Raw genomic sequence first — 20,168 nt, forward strand, 5'->3', positions numbered from 1 at the left:
GTATATTAAAATTCTGATAAAAGAAGAAAATTTTTTTTTTTCACTTAAGCTAAATGAAAAATTTAGTTTTTCGTTTTTTTTTTGTTAGAATGGAAAAAGTTGCTAAATTTCGGACTTCAATTATTATTATTTGTAACATTGTTTCAATATTCGAAAAATTCAACGAATTTTAAAATGTTAGCGGCACTGAAGAAAGGTGCACTCTAGCCTCTGAATTATAGGTTATGTTTGTGATGGATTTATAGCTAATTGAAGTAATATAGTTAATTGAATTAAATTCATTCGATTTTAGTTATTTGAATATAGAAATTAATTTTCGTTTTTTCCTAATTAAAGAAAAAGAACTTTTCTTCTTTAAACAAATTTATATAAAAAATATCTTCTTTTTTTCTTCACCTAATGATTTAAACCAAATGTGTATTAATCCTCTTTCTTCACTTCGGTTTTATTTTCCATTTTCCCCAAGTCTAATTTTTACGAATTTGAAAAATACAAACATAACCTAAAATTTTTTTCATCCACCTTTCTTCACTGCTCGTGACAAACATTTTTTTCTTCATTTTTCAACATTTGTGCGATATTTACGATACTGCTCTGGCCCATTTGGAAAGATTCGATTTTCGATCCGAATTCTCGTCGAAAATAAAATTTCGAATTAATATTAATTAAAAATATTAATATTTATAAAATATAAAATAATTTTAATTAGGGAATTTTTCAAATCTTTCCAAACGGTTGGTGGCAATTTAAAAAAGAATGTTATTTACAATTAAAGAAATTTTGTGACGCCGCCAAAAAATGGTAGCTAAGAAGAAAAAATTTTATGTTTAGAATACTTGAGTAAAAATGAAGAAAGACAATTTCTTTCTGTGTTTTTACTAAAAATTTTGTAAACATAACCTAAAAATTAGGCTTAAATTAAATTTCCCTTTTTTAAATACGTAAATTCGAAACTAGTTTTTATAAATGTAACAAAAAAATAAAAATGTAATGAATCGTTTGCTTCTTAGGTACCTTTCTTCAAAAATAAAATTTCGTCACATTTCTTCACTTCTCAAGAATTACAATTATTAACATCTTTCTTTCAAAATGATAACAACTTTTATCTTTATTGGATAAAATATCACAAACAACTCTGTAGAATTCAGAATAAAAGTTAAAAAATTGATTATGTATATTTGAGATTTATATTTATATAATATAATAGAGGAATTCTCTAAAAAGTCCATATGGAGTTGTTTGCAGATTATTTCATCTAACGTGATAAAGCGAAAGTGAATTTCTATTGAGTGAAATTTTGGTTTGTAGTTCTGAATTAGTATAAATAGGTGTATAATATCTATTTTCCGATCTCTTCCATCCTTGAGGGTTGTATATATAGATTCAGGTGTGTATATGTATATATACAATATGTATATGTGTATATAATAGTAATAGTGTCAGATGGGGCGCAACATGGCGCGCTGTAATTTTGAACAAAATTGAACGCCTTGTGAGAGATTTTTACTATAGTTGAAATCGAAATTCTTTACGTATATAAATCGTAAGTCTTCTTCTTCTTCTTCTTCTTTTTTTTATTATAAAGAACATTGTAATATATGTATGTACTTATATATACAGCAAGTTCACTCAATTTTATTATTCTTTTTTTTCCTTTTTTTTTCTCCGTGTTAAAAGATATAAGAGAAAATTTCTGACGATGTGCCAAGAAAAGAAATAGCCCATTTGTTTTTTAATGCTTTTTTTCGATCAAAAATCCTATATGAATTAACGAGAGGAAAAATTTAGTTCTAGAGTATTGTCACACTAACACTACATTGTTTCAAGGGGGGGAAAAAAGATGGAAAGTTAAAAATAAAAGAAGTTAAAACAGGGTTGCCACAAAAAAATTAATTCCCTGATTTACAGTTTTTCTTGTGGATATCAAATTGAGACAAAAAACGTAAAAAAATAGTTGCGAAACAACATTTTGATACGTTTTTTGTCTCAATTTGATATCCACAAGAAAAATTTTAATTAAATAAATAGTACCTAAGACGTTCAAGTAAGTTCACATAATTTTTTTGTTTTTTTTAAATCGGTAATTAAGTTTGGATGTGTGGATATACAATATGTTTTTTGGGGGAATATGTTTTCTCTGATTTTTCAAATTTCACAACTTTTTTGGTTATTTTGTCTAATGAATTTTCCAGATTCGGTGTGTACACCATTGAGTGACGTTGTTTTTAGTTGCTTCTTCAGCAATGATATGCATAGAGGAGTGTGACGACGAGCCAGAGGAAGCTGCTGGAAAATCGACTGAGGCACTCGACCCCATTTTTGCCGGGTCGCTTCCGTTTGGCCTTTGATTTCGTGCGTCGTTTACGTGAAAAAATTGCATTGGTTGAATTCGTTGGTGAATCAACATTACAGTAGCTTAGGTCACAACAGCTGATGCAAATCTGGAACGAAATAACCGAATTTATTTCACGCTGGATCGTTATTTCACTACTAGGATCGTGCGATCACGTAAAATTCGATATTTCGTACCCTCTGCGTATCGACGGGTATACAGCCAACTGATGCTGGACCGCACTCGGCGCTGCTCGCACAACTTTTGCTCACCTAAATAATTTTATTTTCAGTTATTTCAAGACTGTAGGAATAAAGACACTTTTTTTAAAAATAAATTATTTTTTTCTAAAATTTAACATTTGTTGAATATTACTGGTCTAGAATCGATTTTAAGGAGCAAAAAAGTCGCTTTAATCGATTAAAAATACAAAAAATGTCGATAAAGTCGTTTATTTAATTCATATGCAGAAATGTCACAAGAATTTTATTTTGTATTCTCCTGATTTTCTCCTTTCACTGATTTCTAAATTAAATTTTTTAAAACTTGAATGATTTTGTTAAATAAATATTTAAATAATTATTATTTGTTTTTCCATGGGAAATAAAATTAGAAAAATTTCAAATTAAAACCTTCTGAAATTTAATAATTTATTCAAAATAACAATTATAACCCTTCAAAAATTAAATTATTTTCTACAATTTTTAACTAAACTTCATTTCAAAATCAATTATTTTTAATTCTTCTTCCAATTATTTAAATACAAAAATTCAATTTTCTATAATTATTGTAACTGTAACTGTTTGTGGTTCTTTTTTATAAAAGTTATTAAGATGAATTACTGAAAATATTTAACAAAAAATGTTGAAAGCAACTGAGTTTAAAAAATTACCATAAGAAAATTCTTAAAATTCATTTTTTAAATATATTTTTAAATGATTTTTGGAATTATTATTGAAATTGTTAAAAAATTTTTTTTTAAATAATTGAATTCTTGAAGAAAATTTTTGTAAATGATTGAAATTTTTCCAAGAATTTAATTAAAACTTTTGAAAATAATTGAATTTCGGAGGACAATTTTATTATTTATAAAGATCATTGAAATTTTTCAGAGAATTTTTGAAAATTTTAGAACACAATTAAATTTTTGCAAAGGACTTTATTATTTTTTGAAAATAATTGAAATTTTGCAATGAATTTTATTAATTATGAAAATAATTGAATTATTGCGATGAAATTTATTTAAAAATTTATAAGTAATTGAATTCCTGTAAAATTTTTATAGTTTATGAAAATAATTAAATGTTTGGGTACAATTTTATTACAATTTTATTTTAAATAATTGAATTCTTCTGGAAAATTTTATTATTTATAAAAAAAATTGTAAAGAATTTAATTTCCTGTGAGATTTTTATTATTTATGAAAATAATTAAATATTTGTAAAGAATATTATTAAAAATTTTTTTTAAATAATTGAATTCTTTTAAAAATTTCTTAAATAATTGAAATTTTGCCAAAGAATTTTATAAAAATTTTTGAAAATAATTGAATTTGGAAGGAGAATTTTATTATTTATAAAGATAATTGATATTTCTAAAAAAATTTTGAATAATTTTTGAACATAATTGAATGTCTGCAAAGAATTTTATTATCGTTGAAAATAATTGAAATTTTGAAATGAATTTTATTATTTATGAAAGTAATTAAATTATTTATATGAAATTTAAAAAAAATTTGTAAATATTTGAATTTTCGTGAAATTTTTACTATTCATGAAAATAATTAAATGTTTGTGTAGAATTTTATTCAATTATTTACATAATTGAATCCTTTTGGAAATTTTTCAAAATAATTGAAATTTTGCAATGAATTTTATTATTTATGAAAGTAATTGAATTTCTTTAAAGCATTTTTGTACAATTTAAAAGAAACTATTTTTTTTGTTGCATTTTAATAAAAAATGTTAAACATGATTGTTTTCTTCAAAGTGTCAAAAATAATTCTAAAAAATTTTAATGTTATTATTTTTATTTTTTGAATTTTCGGAAATATGTAATTGAAATTGAAAAGAATTGAAGCTAATTTTCATTAATTTTCATATTTATAAATTTACACTTGAAGATTTTTCATTGAAATTTTTGAGAATTCAATTATTTTCAAAATTTGCAATTAAAACTCCTCAAAAGTTGATTTTCAAAAATTGTAATAAAATACTTGGAAAAATCAATTATTTTCAGTTAAATTTTACAAAATTTTAATTATTAAAAAATTTTTTAATTGTATTATATATTTTTTACACTATAAAAATCAAAATAAATTGCATTTTATACCAAAAATGTTGTTTTTTTGGCAAAACTTGGAAGAAAAGTCGAAAAAGTAGCAATTTTTAAAAATAAGTCAAAAAAAGTCGCATTTTTTGAAAATAGTCGAAAAAGTCATAATATCCGAGGCCTGAATGCTCTTTCTATAAAATATTGTTTTTAAGCAACATTGAAAAAGAAGTTAATTTATTTTCAAATAAAAATTAATTTTTTTTTTAAGAAAGAACCAAAAAAATACTTTTTTTCACGGAAATGAAAGTTTGCAAGTTGTTTTCAATAAAATTCAAAATTGAAACTACTTCTTATTTTTTAAATATTTGTTTTGCTATTAGAAAACTTGTATTCCAGTAGACATTAAATTAGAAGATTTAGTGTTTTGTTTACTACAGTATTCTCATTGGTTGATAAACCACCAACCTTAGCCATTAATTAACTCAATCTAATAATCCCATGAGAGAGGAGAGTGAGCGCAAGCGCCAGGAGGCGAAATCCTCTCAATAATTTATACATTAATATATTGCTATATCCATATGTACATATTTCCCTGCAAGAATCTTCCCCTAAAATTTGTCACCATCCCTCTATTTTTGAATAATTCACCACAAATACATACCTCACTATAAAAATTAAGTATACTTTTTTCACAGTGCTAAACACTTATTTTATCTGAATTTATACAAAAATTTTATATTCCATTCCACATAGAGAATCTTCAACTCTTATTATAATATACTTAGGAATTTTTATGCTTTCGTAAAACTTTACCAACTTTCATGATTGTCAAGCTACAATTTGTTGCGCTTTCAAGTTTTAAAATTAAATTACAAAATCTACAAGAAATTGTTCCATGTTAAAAGTTTTTGTAAATTTTTAAAATATTGACATTATATAATATTAATGAACCTCTAGTGGATAAAGAAGAGAGAGAGAGAGAGAGAAAGAGGTAGTGAAAAAAGATAACTATTATTGGAAATTGTTTTTTTTTTGCATACCGATTCCATCATTCACATTAATTATTCCATTCTAAGAAATTCAGAGCGTATATATATAGTAATAGAGCAAAGTTTTCAGTGCAGAATCACAGGCAACAGTGGTGATTTATCGCCAAAACTTGGGAGTGAAATAATCCCTAAGTTACTTATCGAGGCCATCCATTTCACGCATATATACATATGTATATATTCTATTGAGGATCGTAAGTTTTGAATTTGGTATGTTTTGAAAACAATCTTAATTAATTTAAAGATCAGTATGACTAATTTAATTGATTTAGTGCTCCTTTGTTATTATATCTATTTAGTATTCTGCATATTCTCACATTCATTATATATATGCGTGGGTGAAAAGAAGGGAAAAATTTTTATTAAGATTATTTTCAATCACAGTTTTTCTGCAGATATTAAATTGAGACAAAAAATTTTGATTCGTTATTTGTCTCAATTTTGTTATCCTTAGACAAACTGTGAAAATATTTTCATTACCATATTTTCTCCTGTTCGTATCTGGCTATATTCAAAATAGGTTCTTTTTAAGTTTAGAAAGTTTGGAAAGATTATAATATCAAAAGTTGAAATTGAAATATTTCTTAGTTCTTACCAACACGCTGTTTCCGAGACTATCTAAGATGTGTAGAGATCGGCAGAAATCTCTGCCACCCGTCGGACAAGGAGTGTCTATCGCCCATTCGTTACACATCTATTGAAAGATAGAAAACTATTTTTTAAATACAGAAACAATTTTGAATTACCCTCAATTCAATAGATAATTGAATAATAATTGAATTCAATAAATAAATAATTAGATGTTAGCAAAAATTATCAAACTGTACTATATGAGTAGGAAGCAAAATAAAAACGAAATTAAATTTGAATCGTACGGTTGGTTGTTCAACATCTCCTACTAGATTCTAGGAAATAAAAACAAAAAGAAATTTCTATAGTAAAGTATTAATTTTCCAGAAGCAGATATTATGCGCAAAAGAGACAAAAGTGTCGGCGTTCTGAAATTAGATCGAGGTCCTCAGAAAATAGCAAACTTTCCAAAACTGGCTTTCGAGAATGTCTCCTAATCTTAGGAGACTATAGTAGATCTTAGCAGATATCTTAATGAGATCAAGTACCATACTGAGGTAAGACAAATTTTGAACAAGGACAAGTTAGTCCTAAAATTCTCAACTATAATATCTAGGACACAGACTACTTCTTAAAAGTATCAAATTGATATCAAATTGCATCAAATTAAATTTAAAGTAATATAAAAATATAATAAAAAATATAATAAAATTTTATTATTTTCTATAGACTATTAACAAACAAGATTGTTGTTGAGATGATGCTAAACGAAATCAATAAGGATAAGAAATTTTATTGTAATATTTAAGGGCTTTTAAATAGTAGTAACCACAGCCGAACGCTAGCAGAAGATCAAAATTGACATAAAAAGAGGTTTAAATTAAATTCTTTTCAATTTAAAAATTTTAATGGACTGTAAACAATCTAGACTGTTGCTGGGATGTTGCTGAATAACATCCTGAAGCATAACAAATTTTTTTATAACTCTTAAACGATTTTAAATAGTAGTAACCACAGCCGAACGCAAGCAGAAGAACATAATTGTCATAAAAAGACGTTTAAATTAAATTCCTTTCAATTTTATTATTTGTTATTGACTGCTAACAACCTAGATTGTTGCTGGAATGTTGCTAAACAACATTCTGAAGGATAGAAAATTTTAATTTAATTTTTAAGTAGTAGCAGCCATTGCCGAACGTTAGCAGAAGATCATAATTGTCATTAAAAGTCGTTTAAATTAAATTATTGTCAATTCTAATACTTTTCATGGACTGCTAACAACCTAGAATGTTGTTAGGATATTGCTGAACAACATCCTGAAGGTTAGAAAATTTTACTGAAACTTTTAAACACTTTTGAATATTTGTAACCACAGCCGGAAACCAGGAGAAGATCAAAATTGTCATAAAAAGAAGTTTAAATTAAACTCTTTTCAATTTTAATAAATTTTATGGACTGTAAACTATCTAGATTGTTGCTGTGATGTTACTGAACAACATTCTCAAAGATAAAAATTTTATTGGAACTTTTAAACGCTTTTGAATATTTGTAACCACAGCCGGAAACCAGCAGAAGATCAAAATTGTCATAAAAATAATTTTAAATTAAATTCCTTCCAGTTTTAATAAATTTTATGGACTGTAAACTATCTAGATTCTTGCTGGAATGTTGCTGAACAACATCCTCAAAGATAAAAATTTTATTGAAACTTTTAAACGCTTTTGAATATTTGTAACCACAGCCGGAAAGCAGCAGAAGATCAAAATTGTCATAAAAAGAAGTTTAAATTAAACTCTTTTCAATTTTAATAAATTTTATGGACTGTAAACTATCTAGATTGTTGCTGTGATGTTACTGAACAACATCCTCAAAGATAAAAATTTTATTGAAACTTTTAAAAGCTTTTGAATATTTGTAACCACAGCCGGAAACCAGCAGAAGATCAAAATTGTCATAAAAATAATTTTAAATTAAATTCCTTCCAGTTTTAATAAATTTTATGGACTGTAAACTATCTAGATTCTTGCTGGAATGTTGCTGAACAACATCCTCAAAGATAAAAATTTTATTGAAACTTTTAAAAGCTTTTGAATATTTGTAACCACAGCCGGAAACCAGCAGAAGATCAAAATTGTCATAAAAATAATTTTAAATTAAATTCCTTCCAGTTTTAATAAATTTTATGGACTGTAAACTATCTAGATTCTTGCTGGAATGTTGCTGAACAACATCCTCAAAGATAAAAATTTTATTGAAACTTTTAAACGCTTTTGAATATTTTTAACCACAGCCGGAAACCAGCAGAAGATCAAAATTGTCATAAAAATAATTTTAAATTAAATTCCTTCCAATTTTAATAATTTTAATGGACTGTAAACAATTTAGATTGTTGCTGGGATGTTGCTGAACAACATCCTGAAGGATAGAAAATTTTAATTTAATTTTTAAGTAGTAGCAGCCATTGCCGAACGTTAGCAGAAGATCATAATTGTCATTAAAAGTCGTTTAAATTAAATTATTGTCAATTCTAATACTTTTCATGGACTGTTAACAACCTAGAATGTTGTTAGGATATTGCTGAACAACATCCTGAAGGTTAGAAAATTTTACTGAAACTTTTAAACACTTTTGAATATTTGTAACCACAGCCGGAAATCAGCAGAAGATCGAGATTGTCATAGAAACAAATTTAAATTAAATTCTTTTCAATTTAATAATTTTAATGGACTGTAAATAATCTAGATTGATGCTGGGATGTTGCTGAACAGCATTCTGAGGGATGGAAAATTTTATTTTAATTTTTAAGTAGTAGCAGCCATAGCCGAACGTTAGCAGAAGATCATAATTGTCATAAATAGTCGTTTAAATTAAATTCTTGTCAATTCTATTATTTTTCATGGACTGCTAACAATCTTAGTTGTTGCTGCAATGTAGCTGAACAACATTCTGGAGGATAAAAAAATTTATTGTAACTTTAAAGTGGTTTTAAATAGTAGTAGCCACAGCCAAACGTTAGCAGAAGATCATAATTATCATAAAAAGTCCTTTAAATTAAATTCCATGCAATTTTAATATTTTTTATAAACTGTTAACAACCTAGATTTTTGCTGGGATGATGCTAAACAACATTCTGTAGAATAGAAAATTTTATTGTAATTTTTAGGCGCTTTTAAATAGTATCAGCCACAGCCGAACACTATCAGAAGATTATAATTACCATAGAAAGGCCTTTTAGAAAATCCTTTTCAATTCTTTTATTTTTTATAGACTGTTAACCACCTTCTCGAAATTATCCAAAAGTGGCGATTTATTTGCGGGGCTGGAGGGAGGGAGGGGGGGGGCTATTCTAATTGAATAAACATGTCATTACAGATACGGGGCTATTATATCCAAGAAGTTTTCGAGTATAATTACAATTTCTTGTATATATATCTAACAAAGTATCAGGTTTGCCATAACCGACCTCCGGACCATAATCATGGATATATTGTTTGGTTTCTGAAGTTGCTATAGGATAACGTCCAGTGAGTTAGTAGTTGTATTGCATGGCGGTGACGTAAGTGGCAAGATTACACTAGAACGTTGAGGTCATCTAGCAACAGATGCTACTGTGGTTCTGGTTTTGTTCGAAAACCAGACGATAAAAAAATGTGTGATAGAAGAAAACTGATAAGGACGTCGATAGGAACATAAGATGCAATAGTTTTTGGCATTTCGCAATTTTTTCTTTTTTTAAGGGAAAAAAAGTCGAAAGGCAAAGAAGAAAAATATTTAAACAAAAGCTTTTATAAGAAAGTATAATTTATGAGAATTGAAAAAAAATATTTAAGAATAATCTTTTATTCGACTTTAGTATAAAGTATTTAATGTAAATTAGACAAACTTTATGTTTTTTATTTCTGTATGCATATGTTGATTCGTATAAATCCAAGTCAGCAGTTTTTAATCTTATTACGTTTGGAAAAAACATTTGTCTGAATAAATGATCAAATATTTTAAGCAAATAGATAAAGTTTATTACTCTTTGTTTATACATAAATTGCAAATTATTACTATTATTTTAAAAAATCACAAAGTACACTGAGAAATTTTTAAAGTAAATCAAAAATGTTCTCATTGTTTTCAGAGAAAAAGATAAAAAGTAAAATTAATTAAAGAGTAATTTTTTTTTTAATTAAATACAGTCGATATTTAATTTTCAAAAAAAATTAAAGAGAAGCAAAAGAATAAAAATTGAGTGATCAATGTTGAAGAAAGGAATTTAACATCTAAAACGAAGAAAATGTATTGAAAAAATAATCCCTTTGTGTATGGACTTCACAGAAAGAACAAAAATGCTTATAGAAAAAAAGTGTTTGGTAGGTACATGATAACAGAATTAGGTACTCTTAGCTAGTGTTTAATAGGCTTTTCAATACCTGGTTATCGCTGACGTTGACGCAAGTGTAGCACGTTAGACCTGAACGACAGAAAACAAGAGGATGAAAGGTAAAAGGCTTTAAAAAAAGTACATTGCTCTCATTCTAAATTACGTAAGCTTGAATATAAAAAAAACCAACCAGGAGTTTAGGAATAAAAAACAAAATACAATTATTAGAAAAATAAAATTCAGAGATACGTTTATAAAAAAAAAATACACTTCCGGAATCACAGTTCACTTTTTTTCTTTTTCCCTTTTCTCCTTGAATTATTAAATTCCCTAAAATACTTATTTATTTAAATTCTCATATATTTTACTCCCCTTTTATCTCTTGTGATGAGAAGAAAAAATTTAAATCTTCTTTTGAAACAAAAAAAGATGCAAAATTTTTAAATATTTATTTCACTTTCAGAAATTTATATACACACGTGTACAGTTCAAATATGTGTGATCAAAAAAAAAAAATTTACAGTTGCCTTTTTTTTGTACCACTGTGCATATATGTATATATTTCAAATGCAAGGACTCTGAAAAGGGAATTCGTAATATCAGTAGCTTATAAATTCTCTCTAGAAGTGCTATAGAATTAAATATAGGGCAAGACTAATACTACTGAATCTCAATTTATAAGACGTGAATAAAAAAAGTTTCATTTACTTTTCCATATCAAGAAACCATGTAATGTTATTAAATTTTTCAATTCAATTCAATCCTTTCGCACCTTCTCACCTCACAAAGTTGAGAGGAAATATTTTTTACAAAACAAAATTGTAAAAAAAGGAATTAAAAAACACACTGAAAAAAATTTATTTGATTCATATAACCGATTATACTTTTCCATTTTTAACCAATTACTCTAACAAATAAATATTTAAATAAATATTTACTTGAATCAAATAATTTTTTTTAAACCAATTAATTGAATTTAAAAAAAATAAATTTAAATCTTTTTTTTCAACCAATAATTTGAGTATTTGAAACGAATATCATTTAATTGAATCGAAAATTATTTGATTCAAGTATAAATATTTAATGGACAATAGTTAAGTAATCATTTACTTGAATTAAATAAATTTTTCTTGCAGTGTAAGAAAAAAAATACTCAAACTAATACCTACATGGCAGTTATGAAAATTTCAACGATTTAAAAAAAATTCAATAAAATATCTAGAAGCGTTTAATGAATGTAAAAACTCGTTATATTAAATTCCGAAAATTTTAAAAATTAACGAGTGTCCATTGAGGCTGAAAATAATTTTTTTTTTAAAATCCAATTAGCTTTATTTTTATATTAAATTATGAATTTTTTTTTGCGTACGTTAAAAGGATTAATTAACACATTTTTCCATATTGACTTTTAGGCAAAATTAAAATAAACCAAACATATATTCGGAGATGCTTTATGAATATAAAATGCAAAAAAAATTACCCTTTCATTTCTATTTTATAAATTAATTAAATTCTTTTTGGTTCTCCCTTTACAGTTTTAAAAAAAAGGTACTCGGAAAAATAAGGTTTTTTAAAAAAAAAAATTATTTACTAAACATGGGGATCTACTTTAATAAAATTGATTAAATGCACAGGCCTCGGATCGACTTTAAGGAGAAAAAAGTCGCTTTAGTCAATTAAAAAAAAAACAAAAAAAAGTCGAAAAAGTCGTTTATTTAATTCATGTGTAGTAATGTCACGAGAATTTTATTTTGTATTCTTCTGATTTTCCCCTTTTAACGATTTCTAATTCAATTTTTCCATACTTGAATAATTTTGTTAAATAAATATTTAAATAATTATTATTTATTTTTACATGGGAAATAAAATTAGAAAAATTTTAAATTAATACCTGAAATGTAATAATTTCTTAAAATTACAATTATAACTCTTCCAAAATTAAAATATTGTCTACAATTTTTATCTAAACTTCATATCCAAATCAATTATTTTTAATTTTTCTTCCAACCATTTAAATACAAAAATTTAATTTTTCTTTTTTATAAAAGTTATTAAGAGGTATCACTGAAAATATTTAACCAAAAATGTTGAAAGTAACTGATTTTTAAAAAAATTATAATAAAGAAATTCTTAAAATTAAATTTTTAAATAATTTTTGAAAGTTTATAGGTTTATAATTTATACAATTGAAAAATTTCCAAATAATTGAAATTTAGTAAATTCTTTTAGCAATAATTGAATTTTTGAAAAATATAAAAAGAAATAATCAAATTTTTATGAAGAATTTTAATTTTAAAAATGAACATAATTTCTCCAAAATTTTAAAAAGTCTAAAACAGTAAATAAAAAGTTTTAATTAATTTTGTTCGAAGATAATTATCTTTGAACAAAAATAAATATAATAAAAATGAATTTTACTAATTTTTAAAAAATTTCTTCGCAATAATTCAATTATTTTCTTAAATAATAAAATTCATTGCAAAATTTCAATTATTTTCAATAATAAAATTCTTCGCAGAATAATTATGTTCAATAATAAAATTCTTTGCAGAATAATTATGTTGAAAAATAAAAAAAAAATTATTTTAGAAATATAAATTATCTTTATAAATAATACAATTCTTGTCTGAAACTCAATTATATTCAAAACTTTTAATAAAATTGATATCAAAATTACAAATATTTTAAAAAATTTTCAAAAAGAATTCAGTTAGGACTTAAAAAAATTTTATAAAACTCTCTACACAAAATTTTTATTATTTTCATGAATAGTAAAAATTTTTATAGAAATTTAAATATTTACAAAATTTTTTTAAGTTTCTCAGCAATAATTCAATTATTTTTATAAATAATATATTTTTTCAGGGATTCTTTAGAAATAAGAAAATTCTTCTCCGATATTCAATTATTTCAAAAAAATTTTAATGAAATTCCTGTCAAATATTTAATTATTTTTAAAATTTCAATAAAATTATTGGCAAATATTCAATTATTTTTAAAAATTTTTATAAAATTCTTGGCAATATTCAATTATTTTCAAAAATTTTCCCAAACAATTCAATTATTTAAAAACAATTTTCTCTAACATTTTAAAAAGTCTAAAAATGTTAATTTTCAAAAATTTTAATTTATTTTGTTCGATATTATCTTGGAACAAAAATAAATCTAATAAAAATGAATTTTAAAAAATTATAAAGAAACAATTATAAGACTCAGTTTTTTTAAATATTGCAATGTAATTTTACGAAAATAATTGAATTTCTTTAAAGAATTTTCGTACAATTTAAAAGAAAATAATTTTTTGTTGAATTTTCATAAAAAATCTCGAACATGATTGCTTTCTCCAAAAGTGTTAAAAAAAAATTCTAAAAAATTTGAATGTTATTATTTTTACTACGTATATTTGAATTTTCGAAAATATGTATTCAAAATTATTAAAAATAATTGAATTTTAAAAAATTTCAAGGAAAAAATTCTATAAGTATTACTTTTTTCCAAAATATTTTCATATAATTTTTAGAAGCTAATTTTCATTAATTTTCATATTTATAAATTTACACTTGAAGGTTTTTTCATTTAAATTGTTGAGAATTCAATTATTTCAAAAATTTGCAATGAAAATTCCTCAAAAGTTGATTTTCAAAAATTGGAATAAAAAATTTAATTAGAAAAATAATTCAAAAATATCCGAGGCCTGAATGCTCTGTCTATAAAATATTGTTTTTATGGAACATTGAAAAAGAAGTTAATTTATTTTCAAATAAAAATTAATTATTTCTGAAGAAAGAACCAAAAAATTAATTTACTTGAAAAAAAGGAAAAATGTTTTTAGCATTAAAAACAATTTTTTAATTAAACAAAAATATTTTGAAATAAAAGAAAATATTTGAAAAACGAAATAAAAATACTTAAAAATATCAATTTCTCTAGACATTGAATACTATGAAAGGTATATTCGATATCTATTATTCACTATCTGGACATTGCGTATCAAGCAAAAAATTCTCGTTCACTTCTCCATTTAGAAATGATACACGAGATGGGTGGTAAACTCTTTTCAGATTTTCATAGCTCTAAAACTGCTGAAAAGGCTCTCCTCCGTTTTTTTTCTTTTCGCCCGCGATGGTACTGCTCTTCAAACTTTAAAAACGATGAAAGACAGCGTGAAAAGGTGCCAGAAAAAATCTTCAGAATTTTTCATTCTTACATAAATGGTCCATGTGATATGGAAGCAAAAAAAAAAAAGGAAAGAAAAATTTTTTAAGAAAAATTTATTAAAACCACGAAATTCTTATAAATAGATTAATAATCACGCACAACAATAAATGTTTGCTAAAACTATATTAAAATATATTAAACTTTAATACTATTTGCTAAACTCATTGTTTAATCTTCCATATGCCATGAAAATATTCAAACTTTGAGATTCAAATTTTTACTTGCGAGAATAAAGCGCTAATCAAAATTTATCTACTGTTATTTATTCAAAGTATATGTTATCTTGCTTGTCAAAAGAATTTTTGTCATGAATATATTAGAAATAATAGGAACTTGAAAAGAAATAAAAATTTAAAGGCGCAAATATGACCTAATTATAGAGATATTTAATAAATGTAGAAATAAAATTGATTTTATTTTTGAATTTTCCATTGTGAGAAATTAATTAATTATAATATTAAATTTCGTGTTGAGAATCGATTTTTTAACGTAAATAATATACAGAGGAAATGGAAATAAATATGAAAAAGAATATAGAGATACATATAAAGAATATAAAAATAAATATAAAAAAGAATATAGAAATAAATATAAAGAATATAAAAATAAATATAAAAAAGAATATAGAAATAAATATGAGGAATATAAAAATAAATATAAAAAAAAATATATATAAATATAAAAAAAATATTAGAGAAATAAATTTGAAAAAGAAGTTAAAATTCAAAGGGCAAAACGCAATTTTTTTTAAACAACAGTAGATTCCCAATGGTTTCAAAAAATTTTTTCAAAAAACGAAAAAGTTTTTTCTGTTAGAGAAATGAAGAATAGTTTCAAGTTATGGTCAAAAAGAAAAAAAAAAATTCGAGCTCGAGAAAATTGCTTTGTTTTTATCTATCCGAGTTAATAAACTCACGATAGGTATCTTCCTCGTCAGCAGCAGTCACTTTCAGGCCGCTTTTCTGCTTCGTTTCGTCTTTTCCGTTTCCATTTTCGGAGACGTCGTTTCTGCCGCACGTTGTTTCCGCAGCTAGGAGCAGCCCGACCATAACCCACGTGATCATTCCTCACATCTCTGAATACAAAAAATTATAATTATAATAATAATTTATAATTATTATATTAATTTGCTATTTTTTGAAACAGTTTTTTAAAAATATTTCGTAATGATTTTTGAAATAATTTAGGCCTTTTTTCTATTACAAAATAATTATTGTTATTATTTATAACTAATAATAATAATAATATTAGTAATATTATTCAATTATTATTTTCTAGAATTATTAACTACAATTCTTCTTTATATCAATTATTTTTAATAATTTTTGAAAAAGTTCTTTGAAAATTTTCTAATCCATTTGATACAATTCAATTCTATTTTTTATTTAATTCAAAATTTTGATTATTCGATAATTCTTCAAAATAAATCCTATATATTAGAAAATAAAAACATTAAATAATTTAAAAAAAATTTTAATTAATCTTTTTCAAAAAAAATTAGTTCTACAGAATTTTTAATTAAAAGTATGAAAATTTCAAATTTTCCAAGATTTTAATTTTAAACCATTTCATAATTCAATTATTTCTCAAAATTTAACTGAAATTCATTTTTAAATCAATTTTTATTAGAAAATTCTTCGAGAATTGAATTATTTAAATACGAAAATAAATAATTTATTGAATAATTGAATGTTTCTTAAAATTCAATTCTCATAAGTAAAGAATTTTATCAACAAATTTTTAAATAATTGAATTCATTTGACGAATTTTAATAAAATTTTTAAGAAGAATTTCATTTTTCGGGGAATTTGATTAAAATTGCCTTAAAAATAATTGAAATTCTTCAATGAGTTTTATTATTTATGAAATAATTGAATTATTGCGAAGAAATTTATAAAAAAAATTAGTAAATAATTGAATTCTTGCGCGATTTTTATTATTTAGGAAAATAGTTAAAATTCTGCAATGAATTTTATTATTAATAAAAACAATTGAATTATTGATAAGAAATAAAAAAAAAAATTTTGTAAATATTTAAATTTCTCTAAAATTTTTATTACCTATTTATGAAAATAATTAAATGTTTGTGTAGAGAATTTTATTAAAATTTTTTTTAAAGAAATTGAATTCATTTTGAAAATTTTTAAAAATAATTGAATTACGGAGAAGAATTTTATTATTTTTAAAAATAATTGAAATTTTGACAATAATTTTATTAAAATTTTTAAAAATAATTGAATTTTGTCGAAGAATTTTGCTATTTCTAAAGTTAATTCCTTAATTGAAATCTTAAAAAGAATTTAAAAGTATTTTTGAAAATAATTGAATTTCTGCGAAGAATTTTATTACTTTTAAAAATAATGGAATTCTTTTGGGAAATTTTAATAAAATATTAATTATTAAAAAACCATTAAATTGAGAAAAAATTTTGTAGAAAATTGAAATTTTGTCAATACTTTTATAACAATTTTTGAAAATAATTGAATTTCGTAGAAGAATTTTAATATTTTTAAAGATAATTGAAACCCTGAAAAGAATTTGATTGAAATTTCTGTAAATAGTTCAATTTTTGCAAAGAATTTTATTACTTTTGAAAATAATTGAATTCTTGTAATGAATAAGGTTATTTCAGAAAATAATTGAATTTTTGTCCAGAATTTTATTACAATTTTTTGAAAATAATCGAATTTCTACGAAGAATTTTGATATTTATAAAGATAATTGAAAACTTGATGAGAATTTTAAAGAAATTTTGAAAATAATTGAATTTCTCAGAAATAAATAATTTTAAATAATTTTATTATTTTCCAGAATAATTGAATTTTTTTGACGAATTTTAATAAAATTTTTAAGAATATTTGCAGTTTTTAAGAAATTCAATTAAAATTGTATTAAAAATAATTGAAATTCTGCGAAGAATTATATTACTTTTGGAAATAATTGAATTCTTGTGATGAATATTATTATTTACGAAAATAATTGAATTTCTAAGAATTTTATTATTTTTAAAGAAAATTGAAATTTTCACGATAAATTTTTTAAATTTTTGAACATAAATGAATTACTGTGAAGATTTTTATTGCTTTTGAAAATAATTGAATTTCGTAGAAGAATTTTAATATTTTTAAAGATAATTGAAACCCTGAAAAGAATTTGATTGAAATTTCTGTAAATAGTTCAATTTTTGCAAAGAATTTTATTACTTTTGAAAATAATTGAATTCTTGTAATGAATAAGGTTATTTCAGAAAATAATTGAATTTTTGTCCAGAATTTTATTACAATTTTTTGAAAATAATCGAATTTCTACGAAGAATTTTGATATTTATAAAGATAATTGAAAACTTGATGAGAATTTTAAAGAAATTTTGAAAATAATTGAATTTCTCAGAAATAAATAATTTTAAATAATTTTATTATTTTCCAGAATAATTGAATTTTTTTGACGAATTTTAATAAAATTTTTAAGAATATTTGCAGTTTTTAAGAAATTCAATTAAAATTGTATTAAAAATAATTGAAATTCTGCGAAGAATTATATTACTTTTGGAAATAATTGAATTCTTGTGATGAATATTATTATTTACGAAAATAATTGAATTTCTAAGAATTTTATTATTTTTAAAGAAAATTGAAATTTTCACGATAAATTTTTTAAATTTTTGAACATAAATGAATTACTGTGAAGATTTTTATTGCTTTTGAAAATAATTGAATTTCTGCAAGTATTTGTATCTTCTCCAAAATTCAATTTTTTTTAGTGTTTTTAATTAAAATCCTTTTATACATTCATTATTTTAAATGATTAATTAAATAGGTACCTCATAAACAATTTAACTAATTTTAGAAGAATTTGAATTTTGAAATTTTTTCAAAAATCTATGTTCTCTAAAATTTCCAAGTAAATTCATTCAAAATTGAAATTTTATAAAATTTAAAATTGAAACATTTTAAAGTTAATTCATTTATGAAAATTGTAATCGCAATTCTTTTAAAATTCAAATAATTATGAAACACCTTAATAAATGTTTAAGTATTTAAAATTCAATTAATTTTGAAATGTTTAAGTAAAATTATTCGTGAAATAATTTTTAAGTAATAATTTTATAATACTTCTTTAAGAATTAATTTATTGAAAAAGAAATTATTCTCAGAAATAAAAAAAAATTTAAGGTTGTGTATTATGATGATTATTATTATTAGAATTATTGTAGTGATTACTATGAATAGAAAATAAATATTAAAATAATCACAATATTGCAATTTTTCTCAAGACAGTAAAACTGTCTCAAAAGTAAAGCACCCTTTTTGCTTTTACATTGGAACTTTATAACCGCAGGATTAAAATTGCTGGAAAAGTAGAAAATGAGTGGTTCCTTATTATTCAAACTCACGCGCTTGGAATAATAAAGTCGAGTATTCTTAGTTTAAATTGAAAGTGGAAAAAGAATACAAGAAAATTTTATAATGAACCATTGTCTGTATTCTTCATCTCGTTACTTAAATACACGGAGAGACCCACATTCGTAAAAATTACTAAAAATGGTTGCAATGACCGGAAATAAGGGGACTTTTAGCATAATGTGCTACAGAATTAGATAAATTTACAAAAGAAATAGATAAATTTGCTACATTGAAATAGCAAGTTTTAATATTTTGTGTAAGAGTTGTAAATGTAGCAAAAATTGATTATAGTTTTCTCTAATTTAATTAGACAAAATCTGACAAATGAAAACATTTTCCACTAAAACCTACGATCCACTGTAGTAATTTTTGGTGAGCAAGTGTGGCTAGCGAGTGCAGTCATATGGCGCCTGCATTTCTATTGGTTGCTAACTTCGTCAATCTCCGTAAATGAACCGATGCCATCCGATCATTGACAGTGACTATGTTTCGCGTATGTAAAATAAATTTGGATATTATCTACAATAATTAAATATAAAGTGAAACGTAGGTCGTTCGGTATCTCAGAAATTGACCATTATAAATTAATAAACTTTGCATTTATTCCTGTCCCAAGAACTATGTCTTATAATAAGTTGTTAAAAGTAAACTGCTTTCTCGTAAGTGCTGTAAATTTTCATCATTCAATATATAAGGAAACAAAGATGTATACTTTCAGTGAAATTCGTTGTCGTGCGTGCAGTTGTGTATTAGTGTATTAATTAACCGCGTCTATATATACAGTGAAATAAACATGTGTGTGTCTTCAAATATATAAGTGTGTGTGTGTCTGTGTATGTAAAAATCCTTCCAGTTTGTCTCCATTAGTCAAGAATTGACGGGAAACCGGCGACAAAAATCCGTATTTTTTCTTTCACTCTTTCTTTCTGCATTTACAAACGACTGTAGTAATT

General features: G+C 23.6%; 1 protein-coding gene across 3 annotated transcripts in view; it reads right to left on the reverse strand.

Annotated features, from left to right (window-relative positions):
* The window catches only part of LOC122511472 (ly6/PLAUR domain-containing protein 6-like), a 267,729-nt gene continuing 247,561 nt past the window's right edge, over positions 1-20,168 (reverse strand). For all 3 annotated transcript variants that reach the window (XM_043626707.1, XM_043626705.1, XM_043626704.1), the window contains exons 3-7: positions 15,729-15,887; positions 10,644-10,684; positions 6,251-6,349; positions 2,530-2,604; positions 1-2,441 (exon numbers count right to left, since the gene is read on the reverse strand). In XM_043626707.1, coding sequence (XP_043482642.1) covers positions 2,238-2,441; positions 2,530-2,604; positions 6,251-6,349; positions 10,644-10,684; positions 15,729-15,876 — 567 coding nt within the window. In that variant the 5' untranslated portion in view covers positions 15,877-15,887 and the 3' untranslated portion in view covers positions 1-2,237. The remainder of the gene's footprint in view (positions 2,442-2,529; positions 2,605-6,250; positions 6,350-10,643; positions 10,685-15,728; positions 15,888-20,168) is intronic.

This window comes from Leptopilina heterotoma, unplaced genomic scaffold (assembly GCF_015476425.1).
Source record: "Leptopilina heterotoma isolate Lh14 unplaced genomic scaffold, ASM1547642v1 Lhet_83, whole genome shotgun sequence".
NCBI lineage: Eukaryota > Metazoa > Arthropoda > Insecta > Hymenoptera > Figitidae > Leptopilina > Leptopilina heterotoma.